The 20,718-nt window shown below is 46.9% G+C and overlaps 1 protein-coding gene across 3 annotated transcripts in view; it reads right to left on the reverse strand.

The window, feature by feature from the left end:
• The window catches only part of qless (decaprenyl diphosphate synthase subunit 1 qless), a 99,884-nt gene extending 79,645 nt beyond the window's left edge, over nucleotides 1-20,239 (reverse strand). The window contains exon 1 of one of the 3 annotated variants that reach the window (XM_075691603.1): nucleotides 20,068-20,239. In XM_075691603.1, the coding sequence (XP_075547718.1) occupies nucleotides 20,068-20,202 (135 nt within the window). In that variant the 5' untranslated portion in view covers nucleotides 20,203-20,239. The remainder of the gene's footprint in view (nucleotides 1-20,067) is intronic. The other 2 variants (XM_075691605.1, XM_075691606.1) reach the window with 2 other exon arrangements.
• Nucleotides 20,240-20,718: the final 479 nt, after the last annotated feature.

Genomic DNA, 20,718 nt, shown 5'->3' on the forward strand with positions numbered 1-20,718 from the left:
TTGTTCTTTTAAATGCTACAGGCGTCATCAAAATCGGTGTCGTGGTTGCCGAGAAACACGATGTCTCCGTTTTCATGTATTTATAGACAAGAGCTCCCGAGCTAAAGCTTCCTCTTAAAGGCAAGCCTTTTAAATGTTCCTGGTGTCAGAGAATACATATTAAGTTAGCGAGTCAAACAAGTGCTGAGCTGCTGCTCCCCCCCCCCCCCTATCTCTCTCTCTCTCCCACACACACACACGCTAACGCACACACTAGTGCTTCAGAGGAAAGGAAATAGGCACCGTTTTTTCGCTTGCCTTGCGGTAAGTACGGTTCAGCGCCTATACCTCTAGGCGCTTTGTTTTCTTTTCATGGATGGATGGATGGATGTTATGAGCGTCCCCTTTGGAACGGGGCGGTGGCTTGCGCCACCAAGCTCTTGCTACTATGCTGCCTAATATCCTACCTAGATTCACCAATGAAAAAAAAAAACCACTATGAACTACCACGTCCAAATTTTCTGATACCCTATTGCGAACTGTGCTTTTGTACGTCTCCGTCTTTTGTCGTTTCCCTACTTTTCTTCCACCAATCCTCCAATCGCCTCTTACTGATGTCTATTGCGGACCTGTTTGCTTTACCACTGCTCCCGCTGAACCCAAGGGCTTCAAGGAGGCCAGTGGTGCCTAAATCGACCGCTGGATAGACGTCTTCACATTCTAATAAAATATGCTCCGTCGTTTCCCTAGCTTTACCGCAGCAAGCACATGCTTCTTCTTCCTTCTTATATCTCGCTTTACAGGTGCGTGTTCTAAGGCATCCCGATCTCGCTTCGAAAAGTAATGAGCTTCCCTTTGAGTTATCATAAATGGTTTCTTTCCTAATTTCGTTTTTTCCCCTTAAGTAGTTACTCATGGTAGGTTTCTTTTCCATTGCCGCCACCCATGAGGTTAATTCAGCCTGTCTGACTTTCCGCTTGACCTTCTTTGTTGCTGTGTTGCCCACCCCACAGGCCGCATACTTGCTGGTAAGCTTCCTAGTTCTTTTCCTCCACTGTGAATCAATGTTTTGCCTGTACAGATACCTGAACACTCTCCCAGCCCATTTACTTTCCTCCATATTCCTCAGCCGTTCTTCATACTCAATTTTACTGCGAGCTTCCCTCACTTCAAAACTAGTCCAGCCCATATCCCCTCGCACAGCTTCATTTGTACACTATGCGTCACAGCGCCCTCTGTGTTCGCAAGCGAGTGTTCATAAACACGCCACGGAGGGCGTTGACCGGCGTTATCGCAGCGCCGCCGGAAGCGGTTGATCTGCCGGTACTACGCGTGAAGCCTGTTTCACATGATGCGATTTTCGTCGCACCGGAAGTGCGATTTCCGTCGTTTGCGATGAAAATCGCAGTCGCAGTGCCGACCCCCCGATTTTCGGCTGCGACCAACCGGTTGGTCGCACAGTCGCACCGTCGCACCGATCGCTGCGATTTTCCGTCGAAATTGCGCGGAGAGCTGTCAGCGGAGCTATTCCGCCGTTTTGTTTTGGAAAATGGCGTCTCGCACGACAAGTGCAATGCGCGGAGACGTGGATCATAGAATTCGGTACGTACGCGAAGGGAGAATAAATAACTTGTACCGCATATTCGATTCTCCCATTTATGTACGTTTGTTGACATGCTACGCAGCAAATAAAGTGCATTTTCACGTTTGCTTCGTACGCCTTTGCGAGTTGTCAGTGCTAGGAGGTGTTCGATCCCCAGCAGACGACGAGGTCGTCAAAATTTTCTTTTGTTGAGTAGCATGCAAAAATCGAGCTTACGGAGCAGCTTGAATTATTTCAACCTCGGCAAAGGCAAATGACAAGACAGCAAAGTACCTGAAGTTTCAACGTTGCGCTGAACGCGGTACCGTTCAGTTGCATTTTCTTGTCGGTTTTCAAGCGTGAATTTCCCGATGCATCTTGAAAGCTTATCTTACCTCGTATTAAATTTGACAGAGCAAAAGTATCGGCTATCGTAATGAATTTGCTACGATAGCATTAAATCCGTGGCTTGAATAAAATATTACATGCACGTTAAGTTGCACCTCTTCTCTGGAGAATTTTTTTTTTCTTGCACAGAAACCAATAAACATTGACTATGTTGCGGACTTTCCATCCTTACTGCATCTGTATTAACACTTGCTTTGAAAAGTAATTAACTCTAGAGCTAGTAGATTAAGTAAATTGCTTGTTATAGTGGCACAGTGACAACGTACCCTCCTGCACAATCATGTAGAACTCGTGCAACAATGCGAAAAGCAGGCAAACGGCCTGTTCTTGTGGGGATAAAGCAGCATAAAACGACACGCTGAAGAAAAGTAAATCAAAACTGTGCAGTGAAGTCAGCCAATACAAGCAGTTCTTGCACGTTCACAGCTGATCAAGTGTGCAGAAACATTCATGCCTTACATGTTTCTAGTAAGTTTCTAATAAGTTTTTGATCACATACATTAGTGTGTAAACCCATATAACGATATCCGCTGCGATTACTATCTTTGTAATGAAATACCATGCTACTTGCAAGAACATATATCACCGAGGATTTTAGAACAAATTTCTGCACTTCAACTATACACAATATGTGGTTTATTCAATAAAGGACCACAAACTGGGCTTTTTTTGCAATGACAAACTTATTCCAAACTTTACTTACATACAGGCAAGAAAAAAAATTTATAGACAGAAATACTGTTCTTCAATTTGTTCACCTGCCACTGTGGCTATAGCATTCTGCTGCTAACACAAGGCGAGGGGTTGATTTGCCAGCCATGGAAGTCGCATTTTGATGGGAGTCATAGGTAAAAAAAAAAGCTCTTGCACTTAGATTTAGTTCATCACCTTTTATTGAACCCTTAAACTTCAAAATACTATTGCATATTGGGGGGCATACTTATGCAAAATCTAACACCAATAGAAAGCAAAGGGCAGAATTGTCAAACGACCATCTTTCGTGATAATTCGAGTGTGTAAATATTCATTGCATCAATATGTATTGTTCAACAGCTCTGCACAAATAAGCATGATCAGGTATAGCAAGTACTCTGTCAGGAAGCTGGTTCTACAGATGTATAAATGTCAAGGCATGAATGCTCATACTACGTCGCACACATAGCACAAAGAAAACCTATTTCAAGAGTTGTTCCTTCTGGCAGATATGAGTGGGCCATAAGCAGCAGAAACTTTATTGCAGGACACTGTGTAATACCGCTTATGAAAGAATGAAGAGTGAAGAGGCTTTTAACAGCAGTACCTTGTGCTGCTCTAATAAGAGGAATGATGAGCAAAAACATTTCTGGTAGAGCACTTAAACAGTAACTTTCTGAAAGACAGAAAATTCCAGGTGAGAGTTGGAGGTACATTTGGCCCACACACACCAACAACACGGGCATACTACAAGAAACACTACAGCCTATGGTGTATTACAGTCTATGGGAAAGCTATGTTATACAGAAATCAAGAATGATGCAACAAGCCCTCGACAACACTGCAGACTTTCTTGGCCAGTCTGGCCTCTCGCTTTCTGATAAGTCAGCTCATATCTACGTCGGAAAAAAAAGAAAGACTAGAATCAAGAACTATCCCAGATTGCACATTGTGATCCACATAGCTGGACAAGTAAGCCCATGACGGCAGAGCCAGCACGTGGGTGAAACAATTATGCAATGCCTGGACGCAACTTCCACACCTGGTGAAAAGAATAATATCGAAATAATGGGGGTCGACGAGTGGATACTATAGAAAATCGCAGATGCTGTGCTCGTGTCCAAGGTATGGTACAGTGTGAATTACCAGCAGCACACAAAAAAGACAACTCATCGAATACAGGCATCGGGTAGTAATAACAGCTCTTTCCAACTGTACCATGCTTGAAGACTTCTGTGAGAAAGAGCTAACCAACAAGTACCTAGACAGAGTAGAGTTGCAGCCTGCAGCACAAATTCTTTGTCTCAAGAGCTCAGAACGTCGTCCCAAGATACTATGCCAGCTAGCATGTGAGATGTAAAGACGACTACCCCTCCCTTCAGAAATACAACCTCAAGAGTACCTGAACTTGAAACACAACAGGCCCATACCGTGAAATATGGGGGCAAACAATTAGGCCAGGAGACTATATGCAACTGCCAAACACACAGAGGAGGTTGCTAATCATGAAGATGCAAGCAAACATAAGGCACATATAATATGTACACTGACCTGGCAATAGCAGTGTAACAGTAGTATGACACTACGTAAAACTAAACCCCATATAAGTGAGTACCATTCCAGGTCATCCTACACCTAGAAAAGCTGAACTGAAAGCAATCAAAGCAGCACTTGTAGTGCAGATTACACCCTGCACAACACTCTGCATGGATTCACCAGAAACTGTCTGGGTCTGCACATCACACAAGATTGTCAGGAAAATCAGGAGATTGACATGAGACTTGTAAGCACATGGCCAGAAATTAAATTACAGGCTACATAGCCATGCAGATATTCCAGGACACAAGAGGGCTTATAAGCCTTGCATAATAACTGAAAACTAGACGAGTTTGTGTGTATTCATTATTAACTAAAGTGCAACAGATAGACAAGAGACAAGAACGAAGCGCTCTGTGTGTTCACTTCGTTCTTGTCCATCGTATTTCTGTTGCAATATAGTTAACGAATTCACGAGTAGCAGCAGCAGCTCTAGCAGCAGAGCGCGCGCGCAGCAGTCTCTCTCAGACTTCCCGATAGGTTCAAAAATGTGTCCCTGTATTTAATTAAATGAAATGTGCAGCCCCGTTGTGTCACTTGGTAACTACAGTGCATAACTGAGTTATAAACATTATGATTAACGCATTACAAAACACAAGTGCGTAACATAATTCAGAAAGACTTTGATGGACCCGCTGGATTAACACAATGAACCACTCCCCCCCACCCCCCATTGCACTTTCCATGATTGTGATCTTGCAAAGTGCGATGTGTGGCATTACAAATAAACAATGTGATAAACTCAAGCCAAACATGTGCATAACCTCATTAAGAAACACAGACATAACCAATAATATAGAAAGACTTGAATAAACCATTGGAATTAACCCAGTGATAAACACCGGGGCTGCACATTTCAGCTTCGATGGTTTACTGTCTGTACAGGGTGCATGGGCAGTAACTTTTTCTGTTATTGTTTGTTAAGTATTGTATAATGTTGTGCCAGTAAAATACATTGGACTAGTTGGTGCAATGTATTGGTACTGCTTCTTTTGCTGGTTTTTTTCTTAATGTTGTGCCCTTCTTCCTTTTGTAACAACTTTTTTATTCCCCCCTCGCATAATACTCCAACCTTGCAGCCTGCGAGGTATATAACTAAATAAGTACATAAGCACGTCACTCATTCATCTGCATACACCTCGCACCATTCCTTGCTCAACAAACGTCACTGTGTTGATGTCTCGCAGCGTGCATCTACATTAACTGCCATTTGCGTTTCGGTATGGTTTGTGAACACTGTAATGCATAAAGATTACATGACATTAAGGTTGTGACCTATGCGGTGCATAAGCAAACCTTGCAAAAGATGACATGTTCGATTGTTGAAATTAAGACAAATTGTATATATCGCAGTTACCTTAACAGCATTTAATTGACCACTTGACAAAAACTTCACTTCGCATAGATTCCAACACAAACACTGAATCTGCAGTTTTTTTTTTTGCTTATTAATGTAGTCGTTACTGCATGGCCACATTGTAGATTTGAAAACATAGTTAAATAAATTTGTTTGTTGCAATATAACAATATGTGTAGATCACTGTGATTGTAACCCCAGAACTTGATACAAACATGCACACTATAGGATGCAGACAAATGCTCAGGACAAATTTCAGAATGTTTGCATCCTGATACTTATGAAAGTGAACGGTTTCATTCCATGGCTGTCAATGAGAGGGAGAGAGAAAACTTAATTGTGTTCACGGAACAAAAACGCATTGATAAGCTTAGACATATAGTCATTGCTTAACACTTTCGAAATTAATAATTATAGCTTGCTATCGACATTGAAGCAGCCTTTCGACAGCAAGAAAAGGAATCAGTTTTTCCAGCTCTGAACAGTGAATTGCAGGAAATGCAAGCAGGCATAAAATTCTGCCAATGTAATCTGTTTGGGAATACCAAATTGGAATAAACATTGAGACTTGCATTTGTACTTTCTCTGGCTGAGCAATCTAGTTTGAAATGACTCCCATAAGCATGTCATAACAATGTTGATCTAATACAGGTTAAATGCATGACTAGCTTAAGAAATCTGGATGATTGCTATAAATAACAGTGAAGAAACTATAATATCTAATAACATTGATAATATTATAATAATATTTATTTCCACAAAACAGGCTAACCGTGAGAGGCGTGCGAGGCTGAGCAGAAAGCTGAAAAATTCTACGGCAAGTGCGCCTGCCGTGGGCCTACGATTCTGCATTATGAATAGCGCGTATTGAAATGGTCTTCTTGTTAGAAGTTCCGAGTATACTACCAGCGCGAGACACGGGACAACAAAGTGGACGAGAAGCGTGTCTTTTAGAATGCTATTTTACAACGTACAGGTTTCTACAAAAGGGACGCTAACTGCTCGAAACATTTGATGCGTCGGCTTTTGCGCCTTTAGAAATATTTAGAGAGGACTCCCATATATATATTCCCAGTGCAAGCACGGCGATGGACGAACCAGGCTAGCGCTAAGGTTGAATTTCACAACACAATTTTCATTCCACGTCGTAATCACACAGATCGTTTGAGGCTTCGTTCAGGGGCACACGCGGGCGTTCGGGTTGGTGCTTCTTGTTGCGTTTGGCGTAAGAATATGGCTAGGAGCAGGCACCACATATGCGCAATGACGGGCAATATACACGCATTATTTCTCCAGAAGCTGACGCCGAGCACGGGTAGCGCGAGGATCTTGTTGGGGTGACACGAAAACTTCGTGGCAGCCGAATTCCGAATACTGCATATGCGGTGAGGGTAGCTATATGAACTTGTCGATAGGTCACCTTGTAGATTGTTGTAGCGCAGGCAGAACGAAACGGTCATAGAAGGTAGATAAGAACACACACAGCGCTGAACCATAGAATAAAGAACCGCCGAACCACCTGCGAACAGCTGTTTACGTGCGCGATGTCGCACTGAACTACAGAAACCGCCGTCGCTCACTCCAAGACACATCTTACCTAACGTTTTTAAATTAGTAAACGTACATATTATTTGCTTCTAATCAAGAGAAGTCAATAATATGATAGTGTAAACGTTTTATTCACTACAATAAAAGAATTATGCAGCGTGTGCCACAAAACCTGGCAGTAAGCAACCCTGGGCGTCGCACCAGTCGCATTATTGAAATCGCAATCATGTGAAATGAGCCCTCTAAAAATCGCATTGCGACGCGTGCGACAGCACCGATTTTCGTCGTTGCAGTCGCAGCATGTGAAACAGCCTTGACGCCGCAGACGAAATGATCGCAGTCGCCGCTAGAGACACGCGGACAACGGCGCCCCCGACATGGCGGCAGCCAGAACACCGAACCGGGCGCTGAGCCGGGCCACGGGTTAAGCCGAATGAACATTCACCTGAGCAGACTTCGCCCGATTATTGCGACGGCCGCTCGTGAGCGCAGCACTGCTCCGCTTGCACGAAGAGCGGCGATCGTCGGCGCGAAGTGTGTCAGATAAGGAATGTCCTACTTCCAAGAGAGGGGCTCCCTCTGGGTCGGGAACGCGCACAACGCGCGAAAACCGCCGGCTTCCGAGGGCCTCGCCGCGAGCCTGTACGGCCGGCACGACGCGCGGCCAGGAAGCGCTCCGGCGCGATCCGGACGGTCGCATTTGCTTTCTGGCGCCCTTAACGGTAAGTACGACGACGAGGGGGCAAAACACACAGCGAGAAATTCAGTATGCGCTCTTAAACCTTGAAAAATATATGTATTGCAATTAGTATTTACGGAGCATGACCATCTCTTTGAGGTAAGAAAGGGCCGGCGGCAAGTTCGCCGCCAATCATCACGCAAGAGGCGGGCCTTTCGGCGAGCCCCGGCTATAGATGCATCGGAGGCGCGAACGGTTGCGGGTGGTCGAGCGTCGGCGTGGCCAGGATGCCGCTGCATTCAACGCAGCACTGCGGTCGACACGACGTTCCATCTCCTAGCTTCCCCGAAGGGAGATGAATCACTCGGTGCCGTCATCACTCTGTCCATTGCATACGGAATGAAAGTGGCCTCCAACTGCCGATGTCTTGCGTCAACCGGCTGCATCTATACGCACGTGAATTTTCCTTATTCATCGCACTCTCTGCAGCCTTGGGCTCTTGACCGCCGGTTTTATCTGCCCTAGGCATTATACATGGCCTGCCCAACGCCATTTCTTCTCAATCAACAAGAACGTCGGCTACACATTTTGAACGTTATATTATTTTGCGTTCCATCGCTCGTAGCCTCGTCCATAGCTTCTTCTCGAGCTTCTTCGTTAAACTCCAAGTTTGTCTCACATATACCATATATGTTAGTACCTGAAGAAGGCAATGATCGCACACTTTTTAGGCATAACGGCGTGGAGTAGAGAAAGAGCATCGGGTTTCTATACTCCATGTCCGAAGAGGGGCTCAGAATAGAACAGCCGACCCATTGAACGGCTGTTTCTGTTCTCTTACTTACAATGGCGCGGTCGCGAAACTGATACATCGGAGGACCTCAATCCGCCGACGTCCGCGGCCCTTCGAAGCGGACGAGTACTTTCGGACCCGCAGCCAAAACCGTCCGGGTCTAAGCCGACACGCCGGCTCCTGGGCAAGGCTGCAACGCCGAAATCGGCCGGGCCTTGTCCGTGCCGACACAGCAGCTGAACGCCACGGCAAGCTGCTCTACTTACGGCATTTGGTTTGCGCCGCAGTCACTCCGCTCTCCGAGAGTGAAATTGCAGAGTTGCACGGCTTTAAGACCACCTAGGTCTGCACTGTCGACTTGAATATATATATATATATATATATATATATATATATATAATCGTGATTATATGAAGCCAATATACAACGAATCCAAGGGAAGCATCGGGGAAATTAGCTGTGGTTGAAATTTAAAAGTAGAAAATAATAAAGAGGAAAAGAAAGTGGACCAGTGTCACCGGTGGCAGCCGAACCCACAACACAAGCGGATTTCCTCGCCAGAACAGCAATCGCCTCGCTGGCGCAATGTTTGGCCACCATATATTTCCCATGAATCTTGCCCTCATGTCTCCAGCGACTGAGAAGCACCTGACGACAGCGGAGGTCTGAACCTGAAAAGGCGCCACTGGAAACTGAATCTGGCGACATTGAACACGTGAACGCTACGGGAGAGGATAGCGTGGCAGAGCTATCACGCATTTCCTGGGATATCGTCGGGCTCACAGATGTTAGCAGAACTCGTGAAACACATAAATTGCTAACAGACACGTCCTCTAGCTACTAGAGGTCTTCGACACAAGAGAGAAATAGGGTAAGATTTCACAAGGACATAGCGGTCAACATTCGTGAATTCTAGAGAACTAATGAAATTGACACTAAGTTATCGTAACAATGAAAGTTAAACATAACGTATAAATTAAAAACATTACAGGCTTACACTTTAAGATTCAGTCATGATGACAGCGAATTAGCACTGAGAAAAGTGATAACGTGGGCGACTTCAATACAATCGTGGCGAAAAGGCAGGATGCCAAACAGGCAACTATGACATCAACTCTAGGAATAATATAGGATGTACATTGGTAGAGGTGTCAGAAATAATGAATACCTTCTTTCGGAAGCGCATTTAGAAAAAGTAGACCTGGAAAATCGCGAACCATAAACGAACTAGATTCCGTGCTCTATGTCGACTCCCACACTGCGTGGGAGCGGGCGCAAGCGGCAACAGATTAGCGACGTCCAGAACTGCTCGCAATTTGAAGACAGATTAATATTAGCCAGGTAGACCAACCTCGGAGCGGCCAGGAGAAAATCGAATCAATTCATCCCGCGAGCAAATATGCGGCTTTGGACAGCAGAGCGAAATCACAGAAATAATTAATCACACTTTAACTAGAAGAATTTCACAAACCGTAACCGAAGCTAGAGACAAACTTCCAAGACAACATGCACGCAAGCTCTCTCAAGAAATAAAGTACCTAATAAAACGACAGAGCATGAAAGTGTCTAACTTCAGCGATTAGGTAGGCTGAATTGTCGAAGCTGATACACAAAAAGAAAATAAGCGACATTCAAAATTATAACACCGGAAAAATTGAGGAAGCAGTAAAGAATGGGGGCAGTATGAAAGCTTGCCTCGCAATGCATAATGACTAAGTGTTAGAGACTTGGAAGCACGCCAAGATCATATTAATCCATAAGAAATGAGACATTATAGAAAGGAATAATTATAGGCTAATTAGATTGCTTTCATATTATACAAAATGTTCATTAGGGTAATTTTCAGTAGAATCAGGACAACGACAAAGAACAGGCTGGCTTTAGGAATGGATAATCGACAATGGATCACGCCAGCCCTATCAAGGGGCAAATGAGAAATCTGCAGAGTAACCAACCTCTTCATATGACTTTCATAAGATTACAAAAATGCGTCGATGCAGTGGAGATAACAGCAGGCATGGAGGCATTTCGTAGTATAGGAGTAATGAAGCGTATGTGAATATTATAGCAAATATATTGAAATGATCCTACAGCTATCTTAGTTCTACCAATGAAGCACCGATTAAAAAGGGTGTCAGGCTAGGGCACAATCTCTGAAATGCTATTCAATGCATGCATAGGCGTATTTAAAGGGACACTACGAAGTATTAAAACATTTTACTGAGCCACAACGGCCGAAATTTGCAGAAAAGGAAATTGCAATCCGTGTTGTCACGCAGATGTACAGGCGCTGGGGGTTCGGTGCGCGAACTTACAGAAAAAAAAAAAAGGGGGGGGGGAGCGTTGACCTTGCTTTTCTCTTCTAACCTATATATTACAGTGAAATCAACAAAAGTAGAGTTCTGCAAGAGCGCTTTAAACTGATTCATGTGTTCTATTCCAGCGTACCTTTAAAGCTGTTGAACTTTGGGGAGGTTGTGGGCGGGGAGATGGCATTGTCCTGTTCAGCAGCATGCAGCTGAGGTACTCGCTTTTAAGAAGCGCAGGTGGTCGATCTGCCAGCATGTACTGCAGCGCCCGCCGTGTGCTCCTCGCCTCAGTCTTGCCGCGCTGCAGCGAAGCGCGTGACCATACACGGGCTCTCCCAGCTGGCCATCTTGCGAACTGTACGTTACCGTACAAACTTTGAAAGTAACAAATTTTACAGTGCCAGCGAACGCAGAGCCTAAAATGCCGCTGTCCGTCATAGCTATCCGTCTTGCATGGCAGGTACACGCTCGACCGTAGTTTCTGGCGTTTGTTTTCGCGCTCATGCGGTCTGTTTAGTATGACGTGGCGTCTTCCACGTTGTAAACGGTTCTGCGAGACGTACTGAAGTGGTTTAAGTCGGTATGGCCGGACTTGCTGCTGGCGTTGAGGCGGACGGAGCACGCAGCGCGATGTGTGCGCGCATGTTTGTCTACAATCAGCCTAGGAGATCAACTGTGTATTTCTGAATGTTCAGTTCACTAATGTGACCTTATTGCAGTATTATCATCTAGTTCTAAGCTGCGGTTTAGGAGCAATGAAACACAAGCGACGATCGTAAAAGCGTGGGTACCATTCTGCTACGATAGGAGCTGTGCTGTTGCACTTTGACAAGCGTTCAAACTGTTAGCTGCAAGATTACATTACGTGACTATTTGGTTCAGTGGACGATGTTTCCACCCATGAATAAAATAGTTTTGGTTAGTAAAAATAGCGTAGCTTACAGTGTGAATTAAGCTTGTCCAGCAAAGCGACCGTTTACGAACTGCGCGAGCGTCCTAAGCAGTGGTAGGTGCTGGATTACAGATATCCTTGCTCTATATAGCGCATGGTCCAAACATACGGCATCAACGTTTATAGATTTATAAACGTTGTGCGGCGTGACTATGCGAGGTCGTATTGCGGCGTTAGCCCGATTTCTCTTTCTTTTTCGAGGAAGAGGACAACCGATTTTCTTTCTCGGTTATGTTCGTTCTGTTCTCTACGACGAACTCACGCGTATTACGGAAATTTTGTCCTCAAAAATTGCCATCGCATTCTTATTATGCGATCCTTCTCACATATTGTGGCTTTACAAGGAAATAAGGCAACGGCGACGCACGCAGCTTATATATGTATCATGCTGGTTTACCAACCGCATAGGGCACCCTGCAATGAAGTTTGCCTGTACATGTCGCGCCACCTAGCAGCGGCGGTAAGCACCCACGGGTAGGCCCTCACCGTCATTTCACCAAGCCTGCATTTCCAATTTTCCAATAGATTCATCGCGGCCTCTTGGCAGCTCCTTCGTGAGAAGTGTGAACAAAAAGAACAAGCGCAGATACTTCTGCGTTAAGGATTGTCACAACCGCGAAGGGGATGTCGGCATCAAATTGTACCGCTTCCCTTCAAAACCGAGGGAAGCAACCCGGCGGCTGTAGTGGATCGTCGCGGTTCGTGTCGGTCTTGCGAATTTCTGTTAAACGAACTGAGACGTAAATGCAAAAACAAGAATAAAGAACAACCAGCAGCGGTATCCGTAAAAACACACAATAAAGCGTCAACTGCATAAAAACGCGTGAAGTGATTCCCGCTCTTGTAAATCAGTTTAGATAGTTGTTTAGCTCGTCTTGCTCCAAAACAAACGCGCAGTGGTTGTTATGCGTCAAATGTAGCTTCGTAAGCGCTTCGTGCTGGAGCTTTGTACGCGCTGTGTTTCTTCCTGCGCCAAGATCCAGACGCGAATTCTGGAACCGAGCTCACTCGTGCCGACATTTTCTCGCGCTTAGAACAGAACTAAGGTTGGAGTACACTGCAGCACAAGTCGAGTATTCGAAAGTGAGCATTTCTCTCGCGCATGCTAGCGCATATATGTTCAGTCTTCACGTAGTCTCAGCTGATTGCGCTCTATGATGCTTCAGCGGTAATCCCCTCTCACGTTCGAGCCCGAACGACAATACCAGAATATGCTCGAGGCACTTTGTCAACGGAGAAAAAAGCACTTACCTGCCAATTCGCCAAAACCTCTACAATTGTGAGGTGCAATGCACGCTCCAAGTAATGAAGCGACAATTGACAGTTCACAGGCGTCCACGGGCATATTTTATCACTTAAGTGGCATAAAATAATGATTTGTTAACTAACTGAGTTCGACGTCGTAAGCATGCTTGCTATGTTGTGATAAATACTTCGCGACCTGAGGTGGTTGCTTAGTAGCTATGGTGTTGGGCTGCTAAGCACGAGGTCGCGGGATTAAATACCGGCCACGGCGGCCGTATTTCGATGGGGTCGAAATACCAAAACACCAGTGTAATTAGATTTAGGTCCACGTTAAAGAACGCCAGGTGGTCCAAATTATTCCGGAGTCCCCCACCACGGCGTGCCTCCTAATCACACCGTGGTTTTGGCACCTAAAACACCATAACTTAATTTAAGCACCTCGCTGTGATGTCCGTGATGCTTACTTCTTTGGCGCGATATATACATGGTTGTAGTCGTAAATCTGACGACCTTTTTCAAGCGTCGGTGGTCCAAAATGGGCCTCGATGTTTTCAATTGCCTTAAAAGCGCGATTTAGAACGTCCGACAGGTTTCAGACGAGCGCCGCAAAAGCATGCCTCCATGGCAGTGGCCGCCTCGGTGTTTCGCGCAACTGACACGGTGGCGCTGACGACTGAGCCGATCGCGGCGCCGCCTGAGCATTGCAGGGAGCCCGCTGTTTTGGGCAGCGCCATCGGCCTCACGAAGGAAGGCTAGCGCCTACTAGACTTGAAATGCGTGAGAACGATGCCGGTGTGACAGCACCTGCCGCTTAGATGTTTCGTGGCTGCCTTGTGTTGGCCGTGCACGAGTATGCGCCCTTATGTTTTATGTTTTCAGTCCCCACGGCAAACGATCAGATAGTGAGCAGATTTACCATTTCATGCTGGTAATACAGAGACACCGGTTCTCTTAGTTGAAATAAAAGCGACATACGCAAAATAGTTCACAACACACACGCACACCGCGGCTGATAATGCGCGTCGCATGTTTGCGCCCCCAAGAGATATTTCCGCGTACTGTAGTTAACGATGCAGCGAAAGGCTTCCCTGACGACCTTGTATGAACGGACATTGCGCAAATTTCACAAACTACGAGCTAAAACATCTCCAAATCGTTCCGCAGCACAAGCAGCGCCGCGCGCCCATTCCTCCTCCTCCGATGAAAAGCGCCGCAATTTCTGCAGCGGTTTTGCGGAGGGTCACGGATAATTGCTACTGCTCTCAAGAGGCTAGTGCGGCGATCGACGCCCAGGGAGCTCCAGAGGGCATCGTGTACATTCGACGCGGTGCAAAGGAATTCTCTCTGCCACGCTCCTTCCACGTGTATACACGCTCTGAATCACCGCCGACGCGGGCCAACTTTCGAGGAGAAAAAAAGAACGGGGTGCTGGGCCAGGGAAGCTAAGAAACCGCCACAACAGGCGGGAGCGCAGGTCGGTGAACGGCCTTGAAGTCCACGCAGATACACAAATCCAGGAATCCGTCGCATGTCAAGGGGAGTGGAGCGACGAGGAGGGGCACGCGAATAAAAGGCGTTAAGAACGAAGCTGGCAGATAGCCCGCCTTTTTCATGGCGCGACGGCGCATGCGCCCCGGATTAGTCGCGAAACGTTTTTGAAGGGTCGTGCACGTGGCCGCGCCCGGGTAATGTCTGCCGAAAAAAAGGAAGGAAGCGCGCTGCTGCGAACGCCGTGTACACCGCGTTGAAACTACGTCGGTGCGGTGCCGAAAACGTGCGTAGCGTAAACTGCGACTCCACTTCAAAACACAAAGAGGCCAGGACTTCGTCCGAGCGGTCCGGACTACAGCATGAGCCGTGTAGTTGCTGCCTTTCATTGTTGGCTAGAAAACTTAATGAAAAACTCGTGCACAACACTTCCGCGACATTTAAAAAACATCACGTTGTTGGTGAAGTCTTCTTGCAGGGTGGACCCTCACTCGCCGGTAATGGCAGCGCGGGCCTGACTTCGCGTACTCGATGAACGCGCGCTCACACCGGGTCGATACGAGAGCGACAAGCTCGCGCCAGCGAGTGACGGATTATTCAGCACAATGCGCCACTGAAACCATCATACCAGGCTGACAACGACGCAAGCATACACAACGCAACCGACGAGAGGGCGTGGTACTGCGATGGGCTTTCTTACGGCACCGACAAAATCAGCGTGCCGACCTTCGTTCGACCGAACTCCGCGCGATCGGCCGTCGAACCTGCAGCACGATAGCGATTATACTTCAGTTCTGGCCTTAACGATTTGAAATCAACTATACTTCGCACGGCGCGTACACAGTAAGTGGCAAGCGGCGACCCAGCGCTGCGCCAACATCTGTACGTCGCCGTACTCGTAGGCTGCCGGTCGCATTCGTTACGCAGATGGGTGGGTCTGTACGCGTTGTTATGCCGGCACATTTCTCAATTCCAGAGATGCACTGTTTACCTCTGCGTCAAATGGGAAACAAGAGGCGGTGCATTCTGTATACAGCAGCATAAATAACCGTCTCGCTCAGTTATGCCAACGGTGTCGGTGATGGCATCCGCGTTTTCGCTAAAGAACAACACGGCCTATAAATGAGCGCTTATGCGAGCACAGCTTTCTGTATTAATGCTTTATGGCACGCGCAAACTGTAAGTATGACGGAGTTATAGAAAATCGAAAATCAGCAATAAATGAACAGCCTGTAATATCTGGATCACAACTGCCGTTGCTTAAGTGGTTCGGCCGCTCATATTGACTCGTCTAAGGGTGGAGTAACACGATACACATGCGCAGGTATGTATGGTTTGCTTCATATCGTTTGGGGTGTATCATATCATTGGGGTGTATCTCTGCCACACAGCAATAATCGTCATCTGGTCCGCATGTGTGTCCATTCTTGAAAATGCCGCGCCTGTTACTTTCCTGTCGGCAATGCTATGTCACGCTGATAACGCGCATGCCGTTCGTTACTGGTAAGTACCGGCTCGCCGCGTTAAAGAAAGGAAATGCGGACGAGACAGATGACGATTATCATTGTGGCAAAAGGGTGTAATTTTGACGATTACACTCTACACTCTTAGAAAAATGTACACCCTTTGGGGCGTATCTTGTCCCACAACAATAATCGCCATCTGTCTTGCCCGCGTTTCCCTTCTTTAACGCTGCGAGCTCGGTACTTCCCAGTCACGAACGGCATGCGCGTTATCAGCGTGACGCAGCATTCTCGACAGGAAAGTAGCCAGAGCCGAGTTTTCAAGAAAGGAAACGCCAGCGAGGCAGATGACGATTATTGTTGTGGGACAAATACACACCCCAAAGGGTGCATCCGTTTTAAGAGTGTAAAAACAGTTGCACTCTTTGGGGTGTACATTTGCCACACAACGATAATCGTCATCTGTCTTGTCCGCATTTCCTTTCTTTAACGCGGCGAACCCGGTACTTTCCAGTAACGAACGGTATGCGCGTTATCAGCGTGACATAGCATTCCCGACAGGGAAGTAACGAGCACAGCGTTTTCAAGAATGGAAATGCGGGCAAGGCAAACGACAATTATTGTTGTGCGGCAAACATACTCCAAAGGGTGTAAACATTTCTTAGTGTATTGTGTGGCAAAAGTGTTAAGTGTTAAGCAAAATTACACCCTTTTGCCACAACAATAATCGTCATATGTCTCGTCCGCATTTCCTTTCCTTAACGCGGCGAGCCCGGTACTTTATTAACTATTAGGCTTCATTAACTTATTAACTATTAATTATTAGGCTTTTTGCTGATGACTGCGTTATATATCAAAATTACTGACCTCAATGATTCTCGTAAACTTCAAGACGACATTAATAACGTTTTGTCGTAACGTTTGTTAAATAACGTAACAAGTGGTCTATGAAGCTTAAGCAAATGTAAATGCATGCGCGTATCACAGCGTACCAATACTGCTAACATGGATACATATTTCCTCAATAACAGCGCTCTCCCAGTTGTCTTGGACCTTGGACAAATACCTTGGACAGAACATCACCAGCAATTTTTCCTGGTACCTACATGTCGACATTATATGTAGCAATGCCAATCGCATGTTGGACTATTTGCGCCAAAACTTCTCATCTGCACCATCGTCCCTGAAACTAACTCTGCAAAACATTAGTTCGCTCCAAACTAGAATACGCATGCGCCATATGGGGCCCAGCTAACATTACATTCATAAATAGCATAGAAGCCATTCGAAATCGTGCAGCGCATTTCATCTGATCAAACTACTCCCAATATGCTAGCGTTGCCTTGAAAACAACACTTAACTTGCCAGAACTTTCTTTCCGTTGTAGATGCTTCCGCCTTTCGCTCTTCCATAAAATCTACCACCACAACCCTTTGTTGAAAGAACAGCTTATCACCCAGCCGTCATACATATAATCTACAGTTTCAAAGTTGGTGTGCTGTCTTCACGTACTAACCTTTGTAGCAATGCATTCATCCGTAGCACAAGCAAAGTTTGGAACCACCTTCCCGCCACCGTTCAAGCCATCCTGGATACCGACACCTTCAAACCACCATTCATGAAACGCCACGTTGAATGTGTCTTTATGTCCTGCACATTTTTTTTTTATGTTCACCCACTTCTTTCTGCAATGCCTTCGGGCCTTAAGTATCTTAAAAAAAAAAAAATAAATAAATAAATAAATAAGTTTACCTAGATAATGTCACTTTTTTTTTTTTTTTGCGTCGTAGAATCAGTGAACCTGAAAGCTCGATGTCTGGTTAAGGTGTACGGTACTCAGCGCTGAAAAAGTGCAACTTTATGCCCACTAGCGTATTCTGCCCAGAACACTGCTTCCACATTCTCGAAGGCTTGTCCGGGTAGGGTATCGTGAATAATCGCGCTACGCTACGCCTATTCGATAGCAGCGGCTACAATGCTAGCAAAAGTCACCATTGCCCTGATGATGTAGAAGGCACGACTTACATGCATAAAGCGGCTACAGCGCTCGTATTCCTGGCCTAATAGCGGTCTGCCTAGCAAGCGATCTCCTCGGTGATCGTTCATTGTCAAGAGATGCGCCCTATGACGAAAGGCCCGCTAACACGTTTCTATATCGCAATAGGATTAAAGTAACGACCCAAGGCCGAGACTACGGAGCTATGCAAGGTCAACGGAGATCAATAACAGGGTGTTGAAGGACTCTGGTGAAACGGAGGAGCTTCGGCAATACGGGAACGTCAAGCAAAAAAAAAAAAAAAAAAAAAAAACCCGTCAGAAGAGCAATCAAGGTTGCGCAACTCACTCTTTGGTGCGCTAGCAATGGCACTCGCATGCTGTGCTGCCGTGTTTGTAATATACGCGCAAGGGAACGTGATTAAACTCAGCGTAAGATAGATGGCGAGCCCGACACCCAACGGCAAGCATGTTCAGCGGCCGTGTGCGCGGCGCAGCAGTTACCGGCATGCGAGTTGTGACACACGCGCCCTAAGCTTTACATTCTGCACTACGGAGTTAATCGAGCAAACTTGCGTGACAAAAAGATCTCCTTGTGAAGTGAAACGGAAAACTTGAGAAACTATTCAAGTGAAATTCCATTCAGATAGAATAAGTGCGTCGGTCTGCAAGCTGCGCAGATATAACCGTTTGCTGATATGAGCAGTTCCTTTAACATTTTGCCGTATACGACGCTCGATGCATGTATACATGACCATCCCGCTCAGTCAAGCACGTGGCCTGAGAGCAGCGTGTGTGAAGCTTAGCTGCAAGCACGGTGGCTGCAAGCAACAACGATGACAACGCGGATGCAATGACTGCGACACGCGCACAGCTGTTGCACAGCGCACTGCAAGAAATATTACGACAATACGACTGGCGTACAATCACACACAGGTCAGAATATCTGCAGGACATATTTCGCGCGAAGGAAGCAGCTGGAAATTATTCCGTTGGGCAGAGCTGTTTCAGATTAGCACGCGTGCAACCAGAAGAGCGCCACAAAAAGAAACGAGAGCAAAATAAAAACAAGCATCGCCACAGCTGACGCACGTGCTCGCCAGCCTGATAGCGGGCCTCCGGGCAAGCACAGGACTAACGTGCTGGGCAGCCTGAATGCGCGTTGCGCTGCAAGGAGGTAAGGGAGACAAATGACACGTTTCTCGAAACGGGCCCGAGATCGCAGTCTTCCTGCATGGTGACCCGATTGCGGGCAGCCAGCAGTCGACAGCCTTTCGGAGGCAACAAACGACGCGGCGAGCCCGCAGGTGACCTTAACTGCCTGCATTCGGCAGATGCGGCGATCTAGCTGTGCCGTTCAACAAACCGCGATTGGCAGGTTGCACGAGAAACGGGTGCATTCAACACGGAGCCTCTGTGACCGTTGCGTGGCCTCCCAAGATTTTGTTTCTCTCCTTTACTGGGCCATCGTCGTGGCAGCGATCCGTGAACAAGTTCACAAAGGGAAGAATAACCGCTTGTAAAGCCTAGGCTTAATGTGGATTGGCTCAGCGTGGCTTACGCCGAATCTCTTGAAATGGGAGCTGTCTGCGTTGCTTCAGACGCAAGGTCAGGCGCCAGGGAGTTCCTAAGACGCCAAACTACGCTGCGGTCGGGGCAGACACCCAGCCCTACTTACATGAATTAACCTGCTAGGCGCATCCGCATCACTTCGTGATATCCAGCTCGCTTCCATTCTCTCGTGTATGGCTCTCCAAGAAAAGCGTTACAGGTGCTGGAGACTTACTTGAGTGTTGCACGAACAGGTTTAGGGGGCCGCGATGAACAGACATAAGTCACATGCACAGTGAACGCGGCTGATCGAAGCACCAGAGGGTGAAACCATAAGAGCAGACGACGTCGAAAGGTAGGCCTAGCGCCGCTGGTTCGGTACATGTGCAAGAAAGGACGATGGAAAGCCTCCCGGCGTAGCACTCCTACCTGCCGGAGAGCAAACCACGACGCATGATGCCACCGCACGCTGTGTGTACTCAGTCTTGGCAGTCGCAAACACTTAGTACAATTGCCGAGCTTGTCCACAAACGCAGTTAACTTTCGAGCTGACCCTGCAGCCATAGCGGCTTTGCGAGGACTGGCATGGCAAAGTATCGGCTGCCCTCTCTACTCGCGCGCTGCGCTGAAAGCCTCCGCCATCTCGCGGGCCCCGCAGGAAGCACTTGGCGCGCTTGGCTGGCTGGGACGGCGGGCGCGTTGCCGTTTTTGAAGCCCGCTTTTTCCTGTTCCTGATTTCTGAACGAGTAAAAGTGGGCGCGCTCGTTGGGCCGTCGCGTGTCATGTGAAATAAAACGGATAGGCACCCGTACGATGCTTTTTGCTTCGAACGACCTGCCTTTGCCGAGGCCTCGCGTTTACCGCCTTCCGTGAGGCCACGTCTGACACACATTCCAGGATAACCGCTTCCCCTTAATGAAACCCAGCGGCAGCTAACGTCGTGGGCATTAAACTTCGTAAGTTGAGCAGAACGATGGGACCAGAAAAGTGAGAACGCTGACATATGTTGATGATTTCGGTTTCGTTTCTAACTGTGGCGACAGAAATAAAGCGTTGGCCTAGATGTGTGTTATTTTCGAC

The sequence above is a fragment of the Dermacentor variabilis genome, chromosome 5, assembly GCF_050947875.1.
Source record: "Dermacentor variabilis isolate Ectoservices chromosome 5, ASM5094787v1, whole genome shotgun sequence".
NCBI classification, from domain to species: Eukaryota; Metazoa; Arthropoda; class Arachnida; order Ixodida; family Ixodidae; genus Dermacentor; species Dermacentor variabilis.